The 23,562-nt window shown below is 49.2% G+C and overlaps 1 protein-coding gene across 2 annotated transcripts; it reads left to right on the top strand.

Moving 5' to 3' along the window:
- On the top strand, positions 1-22,830 carry LOC116594971 (lipopolysaccharide-binding protein-like). 2 transcript variants are annotated; one of them, XM_032350690.1, is made up of 15 exons: positions 2-253; positions 940-1,054; positions 2,337-2,465; positions 3,018-3,173; positions 7,229-7,292; positions 9,737-9,800; positions 10,927-11,018; positions 11,730-11,906; positions 13,979-14,038; positions 14,165-14,335; positions 16,456-16,523; positions 18,515-18,560; positions 19,489-19,552; positions 20,673-20,749; positions 21,609-22,830. In XM_032350690.1, exons 1-15 carry the CDS (start codon positions 130-132, stop codon positions 21,639-21,641), a joined length of 1,440 nt encoding a protein of 479 aa, XP_032206581.1. In that variant the 5' UTR covers positions 2-129; the 3' UTR covers positions 21,642-22,830. The 2 variants fall into 2 exon arrangements, with proteins under 2 accessions (XP_032206582.1, XP_032206581.1); XM_032350691.1 differs by lacking the exons at positions 16,456-16,523; positions 20,673-20,749; positions 21,609-22,830 and having other exon boundaries at positions 1-253; positions 19,489-19,531.
- The last annotated feature ends 732 nt before the right edge of the window (positions 22,831-23,562 follow it).

Genomic DNA, 23,562 nt, shown 5'->3' with positions numbered 1-23,562 from the left:
CCAACAGGCTCAGTTCCTCATCTGGCTGCTGGCCTTATAAGCACTTCGGCCCTGCTGTCACCTTCGGGAAGGGAGGCTCCTACAGAGAGACTCTGACCAACCCCTGCCTGGGTCCTTGCTGAGGACAGGATGATGGCCAGATCGTACTTTGTCGTAGTGGTGCTGCTGTTGCTGGTAGAGGTCTCTGGATTCGAAGAAGGGGCATCTAATCCTGGGTTCGTGGCCAGAATCACCAGGAAAGGCCTGGAATATGGTAAGGGTGGAGGAGGGTCCGCCATTTTTCTGGTGCCCGCTGTTGCCCACCAGAGTGGCGTGGACAAGGGTACTCTGGACAAGGGTCCACAAGCTGGGGTTCTTCCCCCACCTGGCTCAGAAACCTTGGATAGGTCTCTCTCTGGGCTTCAGTTTCCAGGTCTTGAGTATCACAGGTGAAGGATGAGACTAGACCCGCATTTTCCTGAGGGGGGGATCAGTGGACCACCCCGGAATTTCTGGGACCTATGTTAAAATACAGATTCCAAATATCCGTCTCTGGGGCAACTGGAGCTAGGCCTGGGAATCTGCATTGTGAACCTATGACCCCCGGGCAACTGAAAAACCTGAAGGTTTGACCACGCATCAGTAAGTCCTCAAAAGCCCCACTGTATTACATCATTGCTTCCACGATCTTGTTGAGTAGATAAATAACATTTACCTGGCACTTTGAGTTCACAATCTAATTTAATTCTCACACTCCGGTGGGCATCATCGCTATGACCATTCTACAGATGGGGGGAAGTGAGGCTCAAGGAATTTAAGAGACTTGCCCGGGAGCACAGGGAGAAGAAATGGCAAGTCCTACATTCCGTCCCAGCCCGTGTGGTTTCAGAGCCCGGCCACTCGACCGTGGGGCTTGGTTGCCTCCCACGGAAGGAGCTGACTCCCACTACTTCCCCTCAGCCCGCCGATTCGGAGTAGCCATCCTGAAGAAGGAGCTGTCTACGATCAAGTTGCCTGATTTCTCCGGAAGCTTCAAAGTCGGCTGGATCAAAAGTGTGGCCTATGACTTTTACAGGTGAGGTCTCCATTCTCCACCGTAGGGGTAGGTGAGGAGGTAAAATGGGGGCCTAGATTTTTGGGAGAAGGGGATAAACACAGAATCATCACTTGGATTAAAGGCAAAATGATCATGACCAGCTCTTGTGACGCTTCTGGAAGGTGCTGTATGTTTCTTGAATCATCAGGATGGGAGGGAGAGCCTTGAAAAACATTCACAGACCCTGAGGTCAGTCCTGCAGAAACTAGCCCTAGATTTTTTTCTCTGCCAGAGACCTCGGGCTACTCTCCTGAGTGCCTAGATGAGAGACCTCCTTGAGATAAGCTATCCATTCCTCTGAAGCCTTTGGAGCTGTAATGGGTCTGTAATGAAGGACTTTAAGTTGTTCTGGAAAATGTGTGCATTTTATTTGCATACTACTTCTTGAAGATGGCATCCACAACTAACCCTAGTGAGGAATAAAACAGGTGGCCTCCGGGTCCAGGTGAACCAGCCCCCGTTCCTCGTCTCCCTCCCCATAAGGCTTAACTGACCTTGACCTCCCTGTAGCTGTTAGACAGTCAATCTTAGAGTCTTCACACTTTACTCTTTCTTTAAGCCGTTCCTTGATTGCATGGACTTTTCTTCCCCAGGCCCCTAAGTGTCCATAATAGGTTCTTGGGGATCATTTATTCATCCCTGATAGAAAAGGCTACCTCTTGGAATCCTCCCCAAGTCTCCCAGGACAATTTCCTGAAGTCAGTGAGCAAAAAGGAAGTACTTTAAATTTGCATGTACACACACACACACACACATACACAATACTGAGGCCACGCCACTTAGAGGTCAAGGGCCTTTCCCACAGCCCTAGAGCACCTCTCGCATCTGGTTTTCACAATAGGCCTTTATGGTTTGTTAACATGTCTAGATCTGCCACCAACTGTGAGCTCTTCAAGGGCAGGATCTCAGTGGATGTTTGTTGAGTGAATTCATGAGTGTTGCTGCAACAAGAGCCACAAACTCAAATGGCCACAGGGAGGGCGTGACATAAAGGAGTGTACCACGCAGGGGGACTATCCCCATCACAGACCTGCCCAAAAAAGCAGAATCCACATGAGGAACTTCAGTGGAGGGACTCTAATACAGGCAGTTTTCTAGAAAGGTGTTAGAACAACCAAAAAGCCCAAGAGGGAAGAGTGAAGCAGCCCAGAAATTAGCAACGACAGGAAGTCACTAACAACTCCAGAGCCGGAGAGCCTCACACGGAGGACTGGTATGCGCCTGGCTTTCCTGGGTTTGATATTCTGCCTTCCTTCCCCAGACTGAAGATCCATCACTTTGAGCTCAGGAACTCGGATCTGAGGCTACGCCCAAGACAGGGGGTCAGAGCTACCCTGTCCAATAACTACGTGTTTATCAGTGGGAGTTGGAAAGTGAAAAAGGCTTTCGTGTGAGTAGTACTCGGGTCAGAATGTGTCTCAGACAACCAGTCTACAAAGAAACAAATCTGACCCTCTCCAAGCCTCCAACCCCATCTGTAAAATTTGGATTAGTAATATCCCACTTCTGGGGCACCTGGGTGGCTCAGTGGGGTAAGCCTCTGCCTTTGACTCAGGTCATTATCCTGGGGTCCTAGGATCGAGCCCCACATCGGGCTCTCTGCTCAGCAGGGAGCCTGCTTCCCCCTCTCATTCTGCCTTGCCTCTGCCTACTTGTGATCTCTGTCTGTTAAATAAATAAATAAAATCCTTAAATAATAATTATAATAATAATAATAGTCTACCTCACTGATAAAGCTGTGGATTAAGTAAAATAACAGATGGAATGCACTTAGCAGTTTGCCTTTCCGGCACACAGTAGGTGCTTAATAAATGCTGGTTGCAAAGTAAAGGCTCAGTTAGGGTACACAGCTAGGTAGGAAGGACCTGGGGACTGGTCTTTTGCCTCCTCTTCCTGGAGGTGACTGATCATACACCGTTTGCTTCCTGTAACTCCCGACCAGCACCCTAGATGGGACTTTCGATGTGAGCGTGGATGACATTTCCATCTCAGTTTCTCTGAACTTGGGCAAGGACCCGTCCGGACGGCCCACTGCCTCCGTGGCCCGCTGCCGCAACTCCATCGGCCACATGAGTGTTGACATTTCCGGACAACTAAGGTAAGTGAGTCCACGCCCTTGCTGGCGGTTGTCCGAGACGCCTCGGCATCCGGCCCACCCAGGGACGCTCCTGATGAGGCATAGAGAACGATTTCAGGCGCATCAGGATCAGAGGCTGGCAAACTAAGAGCCTGCAGGCCGATCCAGTCTGCACCATGTTTTCGTACATAAAGTCATCAGTGCACAGCCACGCTCATCTGCTCACATCGGGTCTGTGGCTGCTTTAGGGTTACAACAGCGGAGTAGCTGCAACAGAGACCATGTGGCCTGCGGTGCCCAAAATATTGACTGTCTGGCCCTTTAAGAAAAAGTCTGCTGGGGCACCTGGGTGGCTCAGTCTGCTGAGCATCAGGCTCTTGTATTCCCCTCAGGTCATGATCTCAGGGCTGTGGGACTGAGCCCCAGAGGGAGCCCCATGTCAGGCTCAGCGCAGAGTCTGTGGGAGAGGCTCTCTCTCTCTCCCTCGGCCCCTTCCCACTACTCACACTCTCTCTAAATAAATAAAGTCTGAAGGAAAGAAAGGGAGAGAAAGAAAGGAAGAAAGGAGGGAGGAAAGAAAGATGGAGAGAGACAGTCTGCTGACACCTGAGCAAGTGGCCTTGAATGGCAATCCAGCATTCTGAAGTGACTTGCTGGGAGGAGATACTCAGTGCATAGCGAAGGAATGAGGCCAGTCCCCAGAGTGACTGCCTTCCCACTCGGTCTGGGTTGGCACTGCCTCCCTCAGATCCTGGCAGGACCCAGAGGCTGCTCAAAAGGCCTCACTAACAAGGATCTGATGACAAGAATCCTCCCAGGAGTGTGGGCGGGGTTAAGGGGTGTGTTCAGCAAAGGATGTTAAACAGCCTGGAGGGACAGTAGGGAGCTATTCCTGCCCCTAGGGCGGAAGGTGAGAGGGGACAGAAGAGTGTCACCAGAGCCCAGAAAGAGCCAGAATCTTGGAGAAGGGGCATGGGGCAGGTGTGTAGTGCACAGCAGGGGCACACGTGGGCATAAGGACCCCAGCTCCTCCCTCTGCTTGATGCCTGTGCCCCCCCATTAGCCAGACAGCAAAAGGGCTTGAGAGAGGAATCTACACATGTCAGCCCCCCAGGACACAGAGAGGAGACAGAGGGCACTGGCGACTGGGGGGGGTGGGCAGTAAGTGGCAAACAGAACGAATGGCCAATTGCCTCTTTGCTGGACATGTATTGGCTGGGTGACCATGTTGGGGGGGACAAATGTCAGCAGAAAAGTGGGGTCCTCTATCCCTCTCAGTTTTAGGGGAATTTATATTTTAGAGAACCCAGAGACTTCGCGGTGCATTCACTCAACGGACAGATGTTTTCTGCACAAATACTAAAGCCTTTGAACTCAAGGCTGCCATTTGGAAAAGGAAACTTTGAGTGGAGACTGAATAGCTTGAAACCACTGTGTTGTTTGAACTGGGTGGGCGTAATACCCCATTTCTCAGGAGCAAAGCTGTGAAATTCTGTGTGGTTTACATGCACACACACACACAGTGGGGGTGGGCAGAGCGGGGGCCAGAAAAATATTTTTGTTCATTTGTTAGGGGGGTAATAGCTGCATAGTTGGGTGCTATTGATAGGAACACAGAACCATGAGCACCCAGTCTTTGACCAAAATGGGGAGCTTCTAGATTTCCTCAGTCATTCAGTTAACAAATATTTATCGATGCCCTATTATTCTTCAGATCCTGAGCTAAATGTTAGGAATATAAGATGATGCAAAAGAGACAGGGTCTCCACCCTGGTGCAATGTATAGTCTAGTGGGGGAAGGAGACATAAAATATTTTAGCATACATTGAATATTGTGATAACGTGTTTAAAAGGAGAGAGTCCAGATGCTATGAATGTAGAGGACTTAGCTAACATCTGGAGCAGAGGCAGTTTCTTCAAGGAAAGGATATCTGAAATGAGCCTTGAATTTTATTATATGTGCTGCCGAAGCTAGTACGAGCCTTGAATTTTAGCCAAAGAGGAGAGGAGAACTTCTCTGGTGGAGGAAGAAGCATGTGCAAAGATCCTGAGGCATGAAAAGCCTGAGCTTCCCAGGAAACAAGCAGGGATCAGTGTACCTGAAGGGGTGATGATTGATTAGAAGAAGAGAAGAGAATAAGCAGTAGCCAAACTCGAGTCTCTATCCTGAAGTAAGGCATTGGGAAGCCACTGGAGGATTTTAAGAAAGGCAGGGATATAATCAGATTGGCCCTTTTGAAAGGTCACTTCCTGGGGCACCTGGGTGGCTCAGTTGGTTAAGCGACTGCCTAGAGTTCACGGCAGTACCTGCGGCAGATTTACGAGATTGGACCGAATTTGGGTGACAAGAGGAGGAATGGAGCCAGGATGACTTTAGGCAGCCTGTGATCCTTGGAAATTTTCTTACTGCTTCAATCTGTCCTTCTTCCACCTCATGTTGGAGGGGTAGCCAGAGATGTTGGAGACGACAGACTTTTCTAGAAGTAACACCCTCACCCACAGCTATCAGGGACTCCAGCCAGCTTCTCTACACCTGGCATCATTCAGACCCACAGAGGGTCCAACGTTCAGCCAGTCTATGTCCTGGGCTGGCTCAGGGGACAGAATCCTGGAAAGGTCAAGATGCTTTCTGCAGAACCCCCAGAAAATACTTGTGTCCCATTTTACTGCATGAATTGATACATACAGTTATAATACATACAGTTATAATACACACCACTCAATCAGCAAGTATGCAATGGTAAGGGAAAATATGTGGGAGAAAAACATTTTATCAGACATAATTCCACTAACTTAGTTCACTTATGTCCCACAATCTCTTACCTTCACTCCAGCTGAGAACACGGCGTACAATGTCTGTTCTGGGCCATGATTCTCACCGAGCACGATCTGTGGTGGGGAAGGGTCTCTCGGGGCAACTTTACCTGAAGTGGGTTAGACTCAAATCACGTGCTCCATGAACGTATTCACCAGTGTCCCCTCAACAGCTAACTCAGGGCTGAGCTGGTAGGAGGAGCTCTGTCAAGGTTTGTTGAATGAATGAGTGAGTGACTACTTGCTAAACTGCCAGGTAAGTGGTTCTGTGGATTTTTTAGGGTATAAAGAATAGGCCTGAATGTCCCCCTTCTTTCTCTTTTATTGAGGTACAAATGACATAGTACTTTCAGGTATACGAGACAATGATGCGATCCTTGTCGATACTGTGAAATGATCAACCACAAGAAGTCTCGTTAACATCTGTCACCGCGCATAGTTACAAAATTTTTTTATTGTGATGGAAACTTTTTAAGATCTACTCTTAGCATCTTTCAAATATGCAACCCAGTATTATGAACTCTAGTCCCCCCCGTTTGTGTGTCACATCCCCAGGACCTAGTTATAGATAACTGGAAATTTTTTTATTATAATTTATTTATACATGGAAGTTTGTACCTTTTGACCTCCTTCACCCATTTCGGCCTCTGCTCCTGAAGACACCAGTGTGTTCTCTGTATCTGTGAGCTTGGCCGTGGTTGGGTTTTTTTGGATTCCGTGTATAAGTGAGATCGTGTGGTATCTGTCTTTCTCTGACTTATTTCATTTAATGTAATAGCCCTAAGGTCCATCCATGTTGTTGCAAATGGTAAGCTATCCTTTTTTATGGCTAGCTAATATTCCTCTGTGTGTGTGTGTGTGTGTGTTTGCACACGTACACCACATTTTCTTCATCCTTTCATCCATCGATGAACACTTACGTTGTTTCCGTATCTTGGCTATAATAAATAAGATTGCAATGAACAAGGGGGTGCAAATATCTTTTCAAATCAGCATTTTGTTTTCTTCAGATAAATATCCAGAAGTAGAACTGGTGGATCATACGGTAGTTTTATCTTTAACTTCTTGAGGACCCTCCACACTGTTTTCCATACTGGTTGCACCAACTGACATTCCCACTAACACATTACGATAGTTCCCCATCTAGTTGGGTCCCTTCTTGGGATAACATGGGGGAAGTTCAGATCCGTGGGTCGCCCTCCCTTTGGGAGTCCTAGTTAATCATAAAGTGGATCCTAACCCTCTTTCCTCTTTTTCCCCAGCTGGATCCTGAACCTCTTCCACGAAAGAATTGAAAACAATTTCAAAAATATCTTGGAACAAAAGGTAAAAAAAAAAAAAAAAAAAAAAAAGATGAGTAGATTTGTGGTTAACACAAGGATCACCGGCAGATACATATTTGGTATTTGGAAACAGCCTTGTCTCGTAAGTGCACCGTCATTTGAATTTGCTTAGCAAAACTTTCTTCATTCGTGGTGCCAAGGCAAACTTCAAGGCTTTCTCAAGTTTGTATGACCACAGATGCTAACCTGGTATTTGGAACTGGCAGAGGGTCGGGTCATCTAGTTGTAGAGGCTGTTACTGAGATAGGGAGAAGTGACCTTACATCCTTCCTTCACAGTATACACAAAAATCAAGTCCAGGTGGTCTAAGGATTTAAATGCCAAAACAAATCCAAAACTTTTTAGGAGAAAATCTAGGATATCTTTCTCACTTTGAGGAGAGGAAAATATTTCTTAAATAAGACTCACCACCCCCACCCCCCCCAAAAATGCCCCATATAGAGAACAATAGTGGGGTTGGCTTCAGTACCTCTCAACTCTGGAAAAAGCCGTGGAGGCAAAGAGTGCCTCTTCCATTTATCTGGTGTGTATCTTTGGGCACGGACGCCCTAAAGCCTCATTCTACTCATTTATAAAATGCGGACAAGGACCCCTACCCTGAAGGGGGCTGGTAAGGATTTGATTCGATAACCACCTAGCTTGCCTGGCACACAGGCTGTGCTCAGAGCACTCAACAGTATTGCAGAGTCATTTCTCAACCATATTCCACCTTCTGGACTCTTTGCTCCTGAGTGTATGGGTTCTGCGGTCAGACCCTTGGGTTTGAATCCCAGCTCGGCCCCTTTGTTGCTCTGATGCCGTGGTTAACGGGCTTACCCTCTCTGAACCTTGGGATTCTTGTCTGTGGAACAGGAGTAATGACAGCATCTACCCTGCAGGGCTGTTGGGAGGGCTATGTGATGTCATACACACAGGCACAGACAAGTGCCTCGTGCAGAGGAAGGGCAGAGTAAATCACGCGAGGTTATGCCCCAGTAGCCCTGGGCAGCAGGCTGAGGCCAGAGGCAAGCTGAGCTCTCTGCCCTACAAATATAGGAAACATGGTCCAGAAAACGCTGGATACCATGTATCCAGGGGGAATAAGGTAGGTGCCAGAGAGGCTGAGCCCGAGGAGTGGTTAGTTTCAGGGAATGGGGGCACTAACTTGGGCACCCATAGGACTGAGAGTGCAGAGAGCTATGAAGAGAGAGAAGACCTCTGACCAGGAGACTTGGGGTAGACGAAATCAGGCCCCCAAAGGACTGGCCGCCCGGGTGGCCCTTCCCTTACCCTGTGCCCTAGGAGAGCCCAGGTCAGGCCCACCTGACACAGGCTAGCTTGGTGTTTGCACAAAATATTGGTACCCCTAGTGGGGAAGCTTCCCCCACACAAAGCATTGATTTTAAGTGATGTGGAGCTTCAGTGCTGTGCCATGCAGAATGATGGAATGAATGACCCCTTTCCTTTGCAGTCCTTTTTCTTTCTTTTTTACACTAAAGGGAAATTCTCAGTTTGGGGCCAATGTATCCTGAACACTTTTAACAAAAAAAATGGGCATTTTCCAACGAGGCAACCCGATCTAGCCTGGCTTCCGGAACGTTTTTCCAGCCCCTTGTATTCTTTTTTCCCCAGTTCTGTTGTGTTTATCCCAAGGGATGCCAGTCTTGCGTTGACAAGTGATATAAAATTCCTATAATTTTTACTAAATGAACATAATTTTTAAAAGGCCACTTGATGTAAAGTAGATAGTAAGTGAGTAGATGGGAAAGGCAAAGCCATATAAATGGTGTAGGAATAGCTGAAGTTAGGAAATCAGAAGGAGGGGGACTTCTGGAATCTCCTAAGCCCAAACTCCTGAGGAATTGGAATTTTCCGAAAACTGTTCTTTTGGCTTTGCCTTGGCGCCATCTGGTGGCCCTAGTGAGTACTGCATGCAGACCAGGCACCGCGCCCTTTGGGATCTCTAATTCCCAGATATCCAGGAGCCTGGACAGAAAGAGAGGTCTTGAATATTGAGATGATGGAGACCCAAGAGCTACTCCTACACCTGGAAGCTCTCCTGCTTTTCCCCTCGGCTCTCTAAATGCGTTTATGTGCTATACTTCTTGCCACTTAGCTGCCAAGGCATTGAACTGAGGACCATGACAATAGCAGACCCCAGAGCAGTGCCAACTTGGGCACTACTCACTTTTAATGTGGGTTCCAGAAAAGTCCAGGCACGTAAGCCTGGCCCATGTATGTGGCCAGTCCAATAGGACAGTGACCAAGTGCTGTGTGTTGACAGAAATAGAGGTCTCTTCTCCCTTTCCATGTGCTCCTCCACCCCTCACACACCTGCCTACAAGGTAGGGAGAAAAGCCAGGTGTACTGGAGGGCGGCGGGGGAGGGGCAGCGCCCAGGAGAGAGGGAGAGGGGAACTCATCTGACTTTCTCCCCCGCTGTCGGCAGATCTGCGAAATGGTCAGGAAGTCAACCACCTCCCACCTGGAGCCCTATCTCCGGACTCTACCAGGTTTGGAGGCCCCCTCTCTCCTCTGGGTGCCATCAGATGCTGTGACACCTGCTACCCCCAGACCCACCATCACCATCATCTCCCATGAGCCCCAGGAGAACTTTCCCCATTGAGTGCCTCTCCATCCTACGAAGCTGTATACGGGGTCACCATCTCTCTCGGGGGTCTGTTCTGGAAGTAGGGGAGTAAGGCAACTGAGCGTCGTGACTCGGAAGCATGCTGGGAGCACGAGGTGGGCAGAGGACGACAAGTACAGGGGAGAGGCATGTGTTGGATCCGTCCTGGCCACTTTAACAAAACAGGGGTGCTCTGAGATCCCTGTGTAGGGGCGGGGATCCCCCTCAGTCCTGTCCCCCTGGCTGCCACAGGGACCTTTTACAGGTCGGGTCTCCCCCTGTTCTTGGAACCCATGGAACATTCCTCTGACTCTTAGGACACTAAGAGTGACAGGACCTTGCATGGTCTGGCAATGTGACTGGCTACGCAGTCCCTATATGCCTCCAATATTGCCCAATTCCTCTAATACACTCTCAGTGTCTCTACTATGCTCCTACTGCTACAAGATCTTTACACATGTCATTCCCTCTGCTAGGAAGGTCCTTCCCCCACCTCCAACCCCCTTCACCCAGTCAACACCCACTCCTCCTTCAGATCACAGTCCAAGAAACACTTCCTCTGACTCCCTGTCCAAATCAGGTTGCCACACACCCCCCTCACCATTTTTACCCTCTGTTATATGACTGATGTCATCCTATGGACTCAGGCTACCTGACAGAGTTGCAATTTTACCTTTTTTTACTCAAGTACTTAATTGTCTTTCCCATTCCTCCCCGCAACCCTGGACTGCCAAAGGACAGAGACTCTGACTCCCTCACTCAGCTGTCTCATCAGCCCCTTGCATTGTGCCTGGCATATAGCAGGTGTTCAATAAATACTGAATGAATGAGTGAATGAATACAGCACTCTCTTTCTGACAGAAGGTACCACGGATCAGCCCCAGCCCCATTTCCATTCTCCAAAGGCAACAGTCCATGTGAAAGGAGAGCCTTGTAATTGTGCAGTGCAAAACTCACACAACTGTGTTTGACCACCTTATTCTTAACACTGTCTCTTTCCTGTTCCACAGTTACCTTTATGATTGACCAGACTGCTGGCATTGACTACAGTTTAGTAGGTGCTCCCCAAGTGAATTCTCAAGTCCTAGACACACCCTTCAAGGTAAGTTGCCATGGAGAAGGGACCATAGAGCTAAGCACTGACAGAAAATCAGTGCTACCTCCCAGAGTTGGCTCCTACTCTCCTTCTCTAGTCCACCTGCCCATAAGCTCCCATCCCTGGCCAGTGCCCACGGCAGCAGTAGGAAACTAGTGTGCCCCCTTTTTATTCCAGTCTCTTCCACAGTTCTCTGGGGGCTGAGCCAGGTCCAGCAGTGCCATCTTCCTCCAATTTTATTTAATGACCACTTATCTTAATGTGCCAGAAACTGAGTATGTGTACAAATGCTCCTTTATATGTCATGCCACCTTGATGAAATAGAAGCCATTAGCATCACCCACATTCTGCAGATAAAGAGTTTGAGGCACAAGCTAGGGACCCGCCCAAAGTCCCAGAGCTAGTAAGTGACAGTTAACTTCTAGAATCCATACTTCTCACTACCAGGCCACATCCTAAGCCCAGGAGAACACAAGGTGTACCTCCCCAATAGGAAGCTGTAATGTAGAAGGGGGATTTCAGGCAGCCGTCAGGGTCTAAATGTTGTGGGGCCAGAAGGAACATTTCAGGACCCCAGGTCCACCTTCTGGAGAGGAACCACTACCCGGACCACCACGCAGGGCACAGGAGGCTTCCCCGGGCTTCCCCTGGACACCTTTTCCTGGCACCCTCCCTGGTAGAAACCTTGGGTGGGCAATGTGGTCCTTCTGTCTCCAGGGTGAATTCTTTGGCCGAAACTGGCGCTCCCCAGCCCTCTTCGATGCTCCGTCCATCAGGCTGCCAGAGAAACGTGACCACATGGTCTACTTTGCTGTCTCTGAATATGTCTTCAACACAGCCAGCTGGGTTTACCACCAAGCTGGACGCATGAACTTCACCATCCAAAACCGTCACGTGAGTAGGGGAAGGAGAAGGCTGGTGGGTGGCGGAGGAGGGGGGGTCCCAGGAGAGAGCGGCAGACCGAACTGAAGACCAGGCTTGGGGGTTTCCAGGAACCAGGGAAAGAATGCATAACCTGAAGCCCGCCAAATATGGGTTCAAATCCAGGCTACGCATGTGGATCCCAACAGTGTCTAGTCCCCAGAGATCGTGTTAGAGATTGTCTGTTAAGAGCTTAGCTTCTGAAGCATGATACACAGTAGCTATTGTTGGGAATATTTCAACAAAAATACAACAGACTGGGAAGTGACACAACAGGTCCTCCAAGCAGTAGATGCCAAGGCAGTCCTAGACTTGGAAGAGATGGATTAGGGGAGCGTCCACGAACGATAAAGGGGAGAAGAAGGAGAAGTATGAGGGGAGAGCGCTACCCTACCCTCCCCCCGCCTCCCCAGCTGCAGTGGTCCTGCAACCATGGAGAGGGGAAGACAGGTACCCTGGCCAGAAGTGCTGCCCTGAGAAGTCTCAGCTCAGCTGAGGGAGAGCACAGAACAGAGCCTGCTTCTCAGAGGAATGCCAGAGCAGCCAGAAATTGGGCGAGCCTGGCTCTAGGCTAACATCCCCTGCGGGATCATTCGAACCTGACCGCAGACAATTAGGAAGGCTTGACCTGGTGGGTGCTCCCACACTAGACATGGTGTCAGGCCAGTGCTCCTCAGTCTCTGGAGGGAGTTCTGGGCAAGGACTCAAGCCTCCTCCCCATCCCCTCCCCGGGCAGGGGCTGGTAGTGCTCTTAGGCTTATCTGCATTCCAAGCCTAGACACCCCATTCTGAGGTCTCCTTACGGGTGGAGGGAGTGGGGGACCCTCAGGTGAGTCTGCTTCAGGTTCTTCTGCTGAGACCCCCTTGCTGGGGCCTGGAGGACAGCTTTCTCCAATCTGACTCGGTCTCGGTGCTTTTCTACTGGCCCTCCTCCCCCTGGATCCATAAAACAGCAGGATCCTTTTCTTTGGGGCTCCTCTGGCAATAAGGTGACCCTCTCCTCCCTTCTGCTGATGCATCTGCCCTCACAGGTGCCGGGGCACAGGCCCAGTACCAGAGTTGTGCCAGTACCCTTTCCTGTTAAGCCTCTTGCGTACACTATCACACGAAGTGCACGAGCGCTGGTTACTTTCAGTTTGGCCCATTGTCTTGATCCTGCCTGTGATCTGACAAAACTCCCCAGTGCCTGGGTGCCTGGGTGGCTCAGTGGGTTAAAGCCTCTGCCTTCTGCTCAGGTCATGATCCCAGGGTCTTAGGATCAAGCCCCACATCGGGCTCTCTGCTCAGCAGGAGCCTGCTTCTCCCTCTCTCTCTCTCTCTGTCTGCCTCTGCCTACTTGTGATCTCTGTCTGTCAAATAAATAAATAAAATCTTTAAAAAAAAAAAAAAAACCTCCCCAGTGCAACACCCAGCTGTGCTCAGTCAGGGGCTGGGGGCTGTGTGGCCCCAGCATGAATGGCTGTCAGACAACTGTCCTTCTCACTGGGAAGCCCCTGAAGGGAGACCTGAGCCGTGCATGCCCACAGCCAAGTGCTACAGGAGCAGCCCAGGTCAAGAGGGAATCTTGACAGAGGAGAGATCCGGGAAGGTGAGCTGTGCGCAGGTGCAGGCAGGGCTCGCCAAGCCGGAAGATCCACAAGTCAGAGGGGTGGGTAGAGAACAGCACCAGGGGGCGGCCATAGCTGGAAGTAGCTTCAATCTAGGTTGTGGAGGTTATGCGCTCTCACTGGCCCTTGAGGGAGCCCCTGAGAAATAATAAGTAACAAAAACAGACAGTAACTAAGAATTTACTGAGATCCCAGGCACTGCGCTCGGTGCTTTACCCAGGCACAGTCTCACTCACTCCTTGCCCATTCTGCATGGTTCGTGCTGTGATTATCATCCTCATTTTATAGATGCAGAACCCAACAAAGCTTGCCAACAACCAGCCAGCTAAAAAATGGCTGGAGTAGTATTTGAACCCAAGCTGTCTGACCTCAAAGTCCGCATCTCTAACCGTTACCATGTCCTGCATCTCAAGGAGCCTCCCGCTTCTCCTACTGCAGATTCCCCCGGACTCTCCGATCCGCCTGCACACCAGCTCGTTCCGGGCCATTGCTCCTCGGGTAAGACCTCTGAACCTTCATCACAGGGAACTTGACCTAGACCAGATGTGGAGACTGTAGTCGCACATCAGTGAAGCTATGCAGAGACTCAGGTCCTCTCCCTGAGCCTCTGCCCTCTTTCTCTAGCTGTCCAGGATGTACCCCAATATGGAGCTAGAGCTTGAGACAACACCTGAATCAGCTCCATTCCTGACGTTCACCCCTGGGAATGTGACCTTCATGCCGGTGATAGACATCCAGGCCTTTGTCCTCCTGCCTACCTCCTCTGACCGCAAGCTACTCTTCCAGCTCAGGGTGGTAAGTCTGATCTCCTGGCAGAGCAGCAAAGAGTTACATCTGCTGTGGGGTAAGCCCCTCCCTTCACTGAAGGACTGGGAGGCTGAAGGATGCTGGAGGCTGCTTCTGCCTGCCTGGAGCGGGAGGGAACCTTGCATTCCCGGCCACAACAGGCAGGCTTCCCAAGGGGGCTCCTCACCAAATCATACACTGTCAGAGTTGCAAGAAACCTTAAAAGTCATTCACTCCAGCTAAGTTGGATGAGTTTAGCTTAGCCATTGCTACATTTGCTATAAAAATGGGCTCAGTTTCACTCTTTTGAAACTGTTATAAATAAAATCATTAAATCATGTTTTAAAAGAAAGTATAAGATGTAAGGAACTCTTAGGACGGCAATACTCTCCAAACTGATTTACACATTCAACACAATCCCTATCAAAATTTCAGCTGTTGTTTTGTTTTGTTTGTTTGTTAGTTTTGTTTTGGACGAGCCAGTCCTAAAATGTATATGTAAATTCAAGGGACCCAGAAGAGCCAAAACAATTTTCAAGAAGAAAAACGAGTTGTAGAATTCATTGTTCCCTGTTTCAAAACTTACTATAAGGCTATAGTAATCAAGATAGTGTGATATTAGTATAAGGATAGACATACAGATCAACAGACTAGAACTGAGAATACATGAATAAATCACCATATTTTTAGACAAATGATTTTCAGCAAGGGGACCAACACAATTCAATGGGGAGGAATAAGCTTTTAAAAAATGGTGCTGGGGCAACAGGATATTCACATGCAGAAGAATAAAGCCAGACCCCTTTCTGATGCATACACAAACATTGTCTCCAAGTGGACCCGAGACCCAGATGTGAAAGCTAAAACCACAAAACTCTCAGAAAAAAACCCACAGTACTAAATCCTCATGACCTTGGGTTAGGCAAAGCCTTCTTAGATACAACTCAAAAGCATGAACAAAAAAATTAAAAATGGATAAATTGAACGTCACCAAAGTTAAAAACTTCATGCTTCCAAGGACATAATTCAGGAAAGTGAACAGATAACCCATAGAAGGGGAGAAAATATTTGCAAATCGTATGTATGAGAAGGGACTTGTATACAGAATAAATAAAGAACTCTTAACAACTCAGTCACGAAAAAGACAGTTTAATTTAAAAATGGGCAAAACACTTCCTCCTCTGGGAAGATTGAGTAGATGTCCATTGTCCTCCCTACTCCTGCTGAGTGCAACCCCAAATCTTATACACTGTATATAAAATAAATAAGAAAACTCTGAAAGGCAGAGAGAAAAATGTAGATCAGCAAGAGGCCTCCGGATCTAAGGAATAATATGATGCCCTGCATATTCCAATTTGGGGCAACCCACAAATACCAACAGGCATGAACAAGAAAGAGCTCCAATAACCTCCTCTCTCTCTAGCCAAAGGACCAAAACAGGGGAAGCCTGGTAAGATAGAAAACTTGTAGATGATCAATAACTGTGGTACTAAAGCCAAACACCAGAGAAAAAGCTATGGCCCTAACCCCACCCAGGCCAGTAAAGACTGACTGGGGATTCCACACTTAGACTGGCATGAGGTTCTAACAACAGCCCCGCTGTCCTCGCTGGGAGGGGGGTGGGGGGTCGTCAGTGGAACACAGAAAAGAACAAATGAATTAAGATATAGAATAATAGAAATTACCCAAATTCAATCATCTGGTTCAAGCCCACCCCTTGACAGGCCAGGCTTCATTCTCACACCCAGTTGTCAGTTAGTGGTGTATTTAAAGTTCCCTAGGGCGTGGGGACTCTCTGAACTTCTCTTAGTAGCCTGCTTCAAAGCTCAGCCACACTTACTGGTGGACGGCCTCTCTATCCGAATGCTCTGTGTCTTTAGCTTGGACTTATTTGCCCTTCTCTATGCTTCCGTTAAGACCTCTAAAACCTCAGCTCACCTTTCCTAAAGTCAGCGTGGAGCCGCCAACATCCTACAGCCTCAGCGCATAATCCTTAGGTAGCTGCTTTTCGCCCACATGTCCCACATCTGGCTGTGGTTTCTGTTTCTGAAGATTTGTCTCCTGGACTGAGAGACAGCAGGATTCCTACATCACCTGAGAGTCTGGGGTCTCCCCTTCTGCTTTTCTAGACAACCAACATCTCTGCCACCATCAGTGCGAACTCTGACAGGATTGTTGGTTCGGTGACCACAGGAAGGTAAGAGGCCAAGGACAAGGGGAGGAAATGCAGTAGGCTGGGGATAACCCAGCAATGACCAGAGCATCTAGTCTGTTCACTGATAGGGCTGGCTTTGACCCCTTGGGGACAGAGATCTCCAGTGGGGCTGGATCATCCTCTATTCTGGGTCCCCCTTCAGAAAGGCCTGTTGACAATGCCTCAGTGGGAAACCTGGAAGACGGACAAGTTGCCACATAGCACAGGTGACATTCAGGGCCCCATTCACTCTTAGGTCTCAGTGGAGGAGCTGAACGTCTCCAAAGGGATTACTCAGGAGCCATAATCAAGTTGGAAGATGTGGGGCTTTGCAAGGACTTCATATATAAGATTAAGAAAAACTGTCAGTGCTTCACATGAAGAAGGGAGGGGATTTTGGATGGAGGATTAAAGGTGCCCACGAGCCACTCCTTGCCATTGCACTGTCCGGATACCCAGTAGGCACAGACTCACTCAACCAGGAAGCCAGTGAGCAGGAGGGACTATACCATCAGCAGGGACTGGCGCTTGCCCTGGTGGTGTCCTTCTCTGGGGCCCTCACCTGTGCCCCATGTCTCACCCACTCTGCATGCTGCCCCCCGGCTGAGGAGCAGGTCCACTGGGCGCATCAGAGGAACTAATTCCTGGCCTCGGGGTTAGATACCTGTTGGCTGAGAGAGTGCACGGACTCCATCAGAAAGAACTTCTCCTTAAGAGGTCTTTAAAAAAGAAGCTAATGGTGAGCATGTGGGTGTTTTTGGAGGTCCCAGATTTTGAGTTTATGCCTCAGCCTGCCTTGGAGGGTCTGCAGCGTCCAAGAGGACAGCCAAGGGCCTTGGACTGTGGAGAGACAGCAAAGTAGGAGGACCTCACACAGGGGTTTTATCAAGGAATTTAGCAAAACTACTCTGCCCCAAGAGCAGAAAGCAAAAGATGGGGCGCCTGGGTGGCTCAGTGGATTAAGCCACTGCCTTCGGCTCAGGTCATGATCTCAGGGTCCTGGGATCGAGTCCCGCATCGGGCTCTCTGCTCGGCAGGGAGCCTGCTTCCCTCTCTCTCTCTCTCTGCCTGCCTCTCCATCTACTTGTGATTTCTTTCTGTCAAATAAATAAAAAAATAAAATCTTTAAAAAAAATAAAAAATAAAAAAAAAAAAAAGAAAGCAAAAGATGGGTCCAGGGAGCGCCTGGGTGGCTCAGTGGGTTAAGCCTCTGCCTTCAGCTCAGGTCATGATCCCAGGGTCCTGGGATCAAGCCCCGCATCGGGCTCTCTGCTCAGCAGGGAGCCTGCTTCCTCCTCTCTCTCTGCCTGCTTGTGATCTCTGTCAGCCAAATAAGTAAAATCTTAAAAAAAAAAAAAAAAGAGAGAGAGAGAGATGGGTCCAGGGCAGTTAGAATCCCTGAACAAGGGCCAGCAGCCAAAATCAGTGGGGGGAATTGGGGTTTGGCTTCCATAGTGATAATACCAGAGGATCCCTGAGTAGCTCTGCTGTTTGCCAGCATCATGCAGGTGCCTCTCCCTCCCATTGTTACTGTCTATTCCCACATTATGCAAATAATGCATGCTCCTGGCATGGAAATTGCGAAAGTATTTTTTTTTTAAATCCCCCATAACCCTGCCACATAGAGACTGTCACTACTGATAGTTTCACATTTCCTCCCAGTCTTTTTTTCAATACACTTTTACGTCATTGGATGTACAGACTGCTCCTTTTAGCGTCCCATTTTTTCCAGTTACTATTCACACCATCCTAATTTATTTAAGGTATTGAAGATGCTCAGCAACCATAATTTGCAACCATGTCACCTGTTCTTAAACCACTGTGCATGCTGAAAGCCTGAAATGCACAGGAACCACCTTGCAGGGGAACCCTAGGGCTGGCTATTGGCCCCCAGAAATGGCCCTGCCCATAAGCACTGCACTCCCCACTAGGGGAACTGCGAGGAAGTAGCAGCCACGGCTCGGGGTGACCGGTGCTTCTCCTTCTCTTTACAGTAAGCTGAAATTGGAACTGAAACATTCCAACGTCCGTTTCATCAACGTGAGTGGTTTTCTCCCAGCACCTCTCGGGTATCTTCTTCAAGAGGGGCTTTAGGAGGCTTCAGGGGAAGTGCCAAGGCCCCCTCCCTCGAGAAGACGGCGCTGCAGTCTTACAGAAAGTGGACACCATGTCTGAAAGTTAATCATCTAAGAAGGGCACTGCCTGAGGGCTAACGGGGAGACAGGACATGGACAGGAAGAGCACAAGCTCTGAAGGAAGATAGAGCTGGGCTCTTACACCAGCCGTGCCACTTGCTACTGTGTGACCTTGGGAAAATAGCTTAACCTTTCTGAGCCTCAGTTTCCTTGACTGTAAAATGGGGAATACACAATAGCTACTTCAACCACGTCAAATAGGAACTAGAACATGAAAAGGGGCAATGGGTTTAGGAAGACACTTTGGCAAAACTCTTCACACGTAGTAAGCTCTCAGTATGTGCTCACTATTGTAATAATAGTGGCATGGGAGCACAGTGCCTTACCCAAAGCTCTCAGGGCTGGTGAGCTTCAGAATTGAGATTTTACGAGAGGCAATTTGGAGGAGGTACCCTGGGTGATGGAACTCTAACAGCGGGATCTGGGACAGCCCTCTTTAATCAGATGCATTAATGCTTCGGCAACAGAATTTTTAAATATCCACACAAAGAGGAATAAAGAAACACTAAATTTCCCCACGGTGGTTTGGGTCATGTTTTGCTGTAGAATGAGCTGGTAGGTACCGGTGGGGAAGGAAGTCCAGAGATGACGAATAAGGAGCTCTCTGTAGTGTGACAGTGACAGTGACAGTCGCGGTCAACCCATTCTGTAAGTGGGACGGCATGTCGGTGTTTCTGGAGGCTGGGGGCCAGCAAGACGTTCTTCCCTCGGACTCCTGTTCTCATTCATGTCTTGTTTGCTCCCCTCTCTGCTCTGCTCACCCCCAACTCCAGGTGGAGCTGATGGAAGCCATCCTCAATTACTACGCGCTCCACACCATGTACCCCTCTCTCAACGGTAAGAATAAACTGCTCCTGGGGCGCCTGGGAGACTCCATAGGTTCAGTGTCTGACTCTCGGTTTCGGCTCAGGTCATGGTCTTGGGGTCCTGGGATGGAGACCCGCACTGGGCTCTGCTCTTAGGCACGAGTCTGCTTGGGATTCTTTCTCTCCCTCTCCCTTTGCCCCTCCCCTGTTCAAATGCGCATGCACGCTCTGTGTGTATGTGTGTGTGTGTGTGTGTGTGTGTGTGTCTGCGTGTCTCTCTCTAATAAATAAAATAAGATCTTAAAAAAAAAAAAAAGAACAGCTGCTACTCACTGCCCCGTGCAAATGTTAAATGCTACCCTTTCTGTAGGATTCACGATCAGTCAGTCATTCAACAAGCTGAGCCCCTCTTCTGCTCTGGCTGGGGTCCTGGCTATCTGTGAGCCTGCCATCATGGAGTTTACACTCTGTTGGGAAGGGAGACGTGTAACAGGCAGTGACAACCAGTGCGATAAATGCTGTGACCGGAAGCACAGGGCTCTGCGGGAGCTAGCTGGGAGGGGGCACTAAATGTGACTTCCAGGAGGCAAGGGTTAAGTTGAGTCCCAAAGCACAGGGAGTTAGGCCAAGGGAGAAAGGGCATTCCAAGCTGCACCTCGAGTTAGCACCCCTGGGTTTTGGTCCAGGTTAGATCACTGACTGGCCAGGTGTGCTCGATGGAAATAGGGCTTGGCACAGTGGCTGCCTGAGAACCCAGCCGGCCTCCTCCCATGCTAGGACCCTCTCTGCCCAACCTCATCATCTGCCTTTTACCACCATTAGAGAAGAGCAGGGCAGCTGTCCTGGAAAAGAAAAAGGGGAGGAGACGCTGGTCCTCAAGGATGAGTCCCTGGTCAGAAGCCTGGCATGCTCCATCCCAGGACCCATTGGCTGGGAAAGGCTGTCTACATCTGTCCCCTCCTGAAGAAGCTGCATTTACCAGGCATTCACATCTGCGAGCCCCCCCAAACAGAAAACCATCCCTGATTCCAATAACTGACCACATTTTGAAGTAGCCTGCCCTCCTACTAGCCAGTGGCAAATGCCGTGTGTGTCCATGCCTCCCCAGCCTTCCCCATCCAGCCTGTGTCTTTCTGTTCTTTATCTTCCAGCAAAGCTTGAGAAAGGCTTCCCTCTCCCTCTGCCGAGGGACACCCACCTCAACAGTTTGGAGCTCCAAGTCCACGAGGTCAGTGAGACATGGGGTCTGAGTGGGGGAGCTCTAAGACCTCCTGGGAGGGCTGCTTCGGGGCTGGTAGAATTAGGGGGAGCCCTTGACTCCTACTCACATCCTGAACCTAGTGTTTATAGGAGAAAATACTTTTGTTTCGAATTTTGGAGTACAGAGGGCAAGTACAGTGACTGTGCAGAATCCTGACTTCCACATGAGCTCAGTTTCCTGTAATTCAGTCCCAATGTGTCAGCTGAACATCAGCAATGGGCCGGACCCATTAGCCAAGTATGGCAGGAAGGGGTCAGATTAGATGCTCCACTTTGGGGTTAATGAGAGTCTCCACGGGGCCACGGGCCAGCCTTCACCTCCGGCCACGGCAGCCAGGGATGATCCTGGAGCAACATCAACCAGAACTTTTAGGGCAAGAAACACATCAGGACCAGGGACAGGGACAATGGCAGTTTACTCTGTAACTCCAGAGGTACCAACGTCTTCACTGTTCATAGTTTGTTCTCACGTAATCCTGAACAACATCCTCTTAAACTAATTATGTGTGGGGATTGAATTCAGGCAGAACCCAGAAGTGCATTGTTCTCCTGGGAGAAAAAAGTTTTTGGAGGACAGTGACATTCATGTGTGCCTTCCAGAAATCACGATACTGGGAAATGCAAATACATTCCCAGGGTCAGGCAGCTAGGAGAGACAGTGGTTTCTAAAGTTCTCCCCCGACAAAAGGCCTGGGTTTTGCACTGATCTGGTTTTCGGGTCAAGTGAGAACTTGCCTCTCCCACTGAAGGGTTCTTTTCAGGAAGCTCCTAACCTCCGGCATGCAGAAAATGAGCTTTCTTGTCTGTCCTTTTTGCCTTCTTTCCAGAACTTCTTGCTCTTGGGGGCCAACCTTGATTAGGCTGAGCACTGAGGAAGGAGCAGCCGTGGCTGGAGGAGTGGACGGAACCACAGCAGGGTTTAGTCCTGCCCCTGTAGGGGTCCGGAGGCTGCAGCCTCTCTGCCTCTACTCCCCATGAGGGCCTCCTCCAAATGGACGCTCGTCACTGGGGAGCCTGGGACACCTGAAGACACACCTGGCCATAGGACACGTCCCCCAACTTTCTCCTCCTCCTCCCTGTGCCTCTTCCTGTCCCCTTTACAGCTTTAGCCTTACTCTGGGCAGCCGCTAGAAAAAACTTCAGTGAGCAGTGTCCAGTCACCACAAAGCTCAAATCACCCTGCTCAGCATTAAACATGAACTAAGTTGTACGTGTCCTTTGACGCTGTAGTTACAGGAGCAGAAGTGAGACAATGTGGGCTTAAAGCCTTGTGTCGCCACTTCCTTGGTGTATAATATTTATTGAGATGGGAGCAGAGACTACCCAGCCACTGTATGAGCTCTACATTTATTCAACAAACCTTGATTTCAATTTGCTAATGAGTGTCCTGAACTGACTTCTGTGTCTGGGCGTGGTGCTGGGGGGGGGGGGTCCAAGAGAGGAAAACACGCGGTTTCTGTCTTCGCCAAGTTTATAGCCAAAAACAGGGGTTGGAAGACTTTTTCTATGAAGGGCCAGAGAGCAAATCTTTTAAGCTTTGACCACATATCGAGTCTCTGTCATGACTACTCATCACAGCCACTGTAGCAGAGAACAGCCAGACAGCAAGCCAGTGGGTGTAGCTATGTTCCAATTAAAACTTGATTTACAAAAAAGGCAACAGGCCAGATCTGAGTGGGGGGCCATGATGCGCCCACCTGTGGTCTAAAAGAATAATCCACCATCCAACAGACAGGATTTATACCATGAGCACAAGTCTGGGTTTCAATCAGGAGATGTGCTAACATATCCTACTGGTCACAAGAGCACAGGTTGAAGCGTAGGCTGGCCTGCTTTCAAATCGTGGCTCCCCCTCCTCAGCTCTCAGCAATTTACGAAATCTCTCTTAACCCCCAGAATCCTGTAAAACAGCAGGAGTAGTGGCCGATGACTGTGCCACCTGAAGCCCCCACTCACCCTTAAACATGTCGAATGACTAAGTTGTACGTGTCATTTAACGTCATGACATGAGGAAGATGAGAGACTGAAATAAATCACTTCTGCTGCCCTGGACTCTTGACTTTCAACCTCCAATCCTTCTGGGACAATTCAGCAAGAGTACTCCTGAATGCCCGTGGGTGACCCATCTTCCTTCTCCACCTTCATTCCCGTGGGACCTTTCTGAAGCTTGGCCAGTCTCTGGGCTCCCTCGTCAAGCCTGTGTTAACAGCCCATTCAGGATTTCCCCAACTGGCTATCACAATGCTGGGGTAATTTTCAGCTGAAATCTGACCAAAAATTGACATTCACTTGTATTTTTTTTATATATTTTATTTATCTATTTTTTTGAAAGACAAAGATCACAAGTAGGCAGAGAGGCAGGCAGAGAGAGAGGAGGAAGCAGGCTCCCTGCTGAGCTGAGAGCCTGACGTGGGGCTCAATCCCAGGACCCTGAGATCATGACCTGAGCAGAAGGCAGAGGCTTTAACCCACTGAGCCACCTAGGTGCCCTGACATTCACTTGTATTTTAAGAGCTTGGCATGTCACCTGGATCTCTGGTTTACTGTAATGGACTGCAGCTCTGAATAAGCTGAGGCCTCTTGTGTGTTGTTCGGAGCTGTATCCCCAACACCTCCAGCAGTGGCCAACACGAGTGCATGTTCCACAGTCAGCATGTGACATGTTATGTACAGACCTTCCAGGCATACCTTAAGGGCATAAATTATCCTATTTTCCATTATACCCCTACTTCTAGCAATGTGTCTGTCTCATAAGTACATGCTCTTCCTTTTAATGAATGG

The sequence above is a fragment of the Mustela erminea genome, chromosome 7 (assembly GCF_009829155.1).
Source record: "Mustela erminea isolate mMusErm1 chromosome 7, mMusErm1.Pri, whole genome shotgun sequence".
Taxonomy (NCBI): Eukaryota; Metazoa; Chordata; class Mammalia; order Carnivora; family Mustelidae; genus Mustela; species Mustela erminea.
Note: the sequence above shows the minus strand (reverse complement) of the source record. Positions and strands in the feature narration are given on the sequence as shown.

What these genes read in the sequence shown, in the direction of transcription:
- LOC116594971 (XM_032350690.1), top strand. Translation starts at nt 130, where the DNA reads ATGATGGCCAGATCGTACTTTGTCGTAGTGGTGCTGCTGTTGCTGGTA. An exon ending in GTGGCCTATGACTTTTACAG is followed by an intron (nt 1,055 to 2,336) that starts GTGAGGTCTCCA and finishes TTCCTTCCCCAG; the next exon opens with ACTGAAGATCCATCACTTTG. An exon ending in TCCTAGACACACCCTTCAAG is followed by an intron (nt 11,019 to 11,729) that starts GTAAGTTGCCAT and finishes TTCTGTCTCCAG; the next exon opens with GGTGAATTCTTTGGCCGAAA.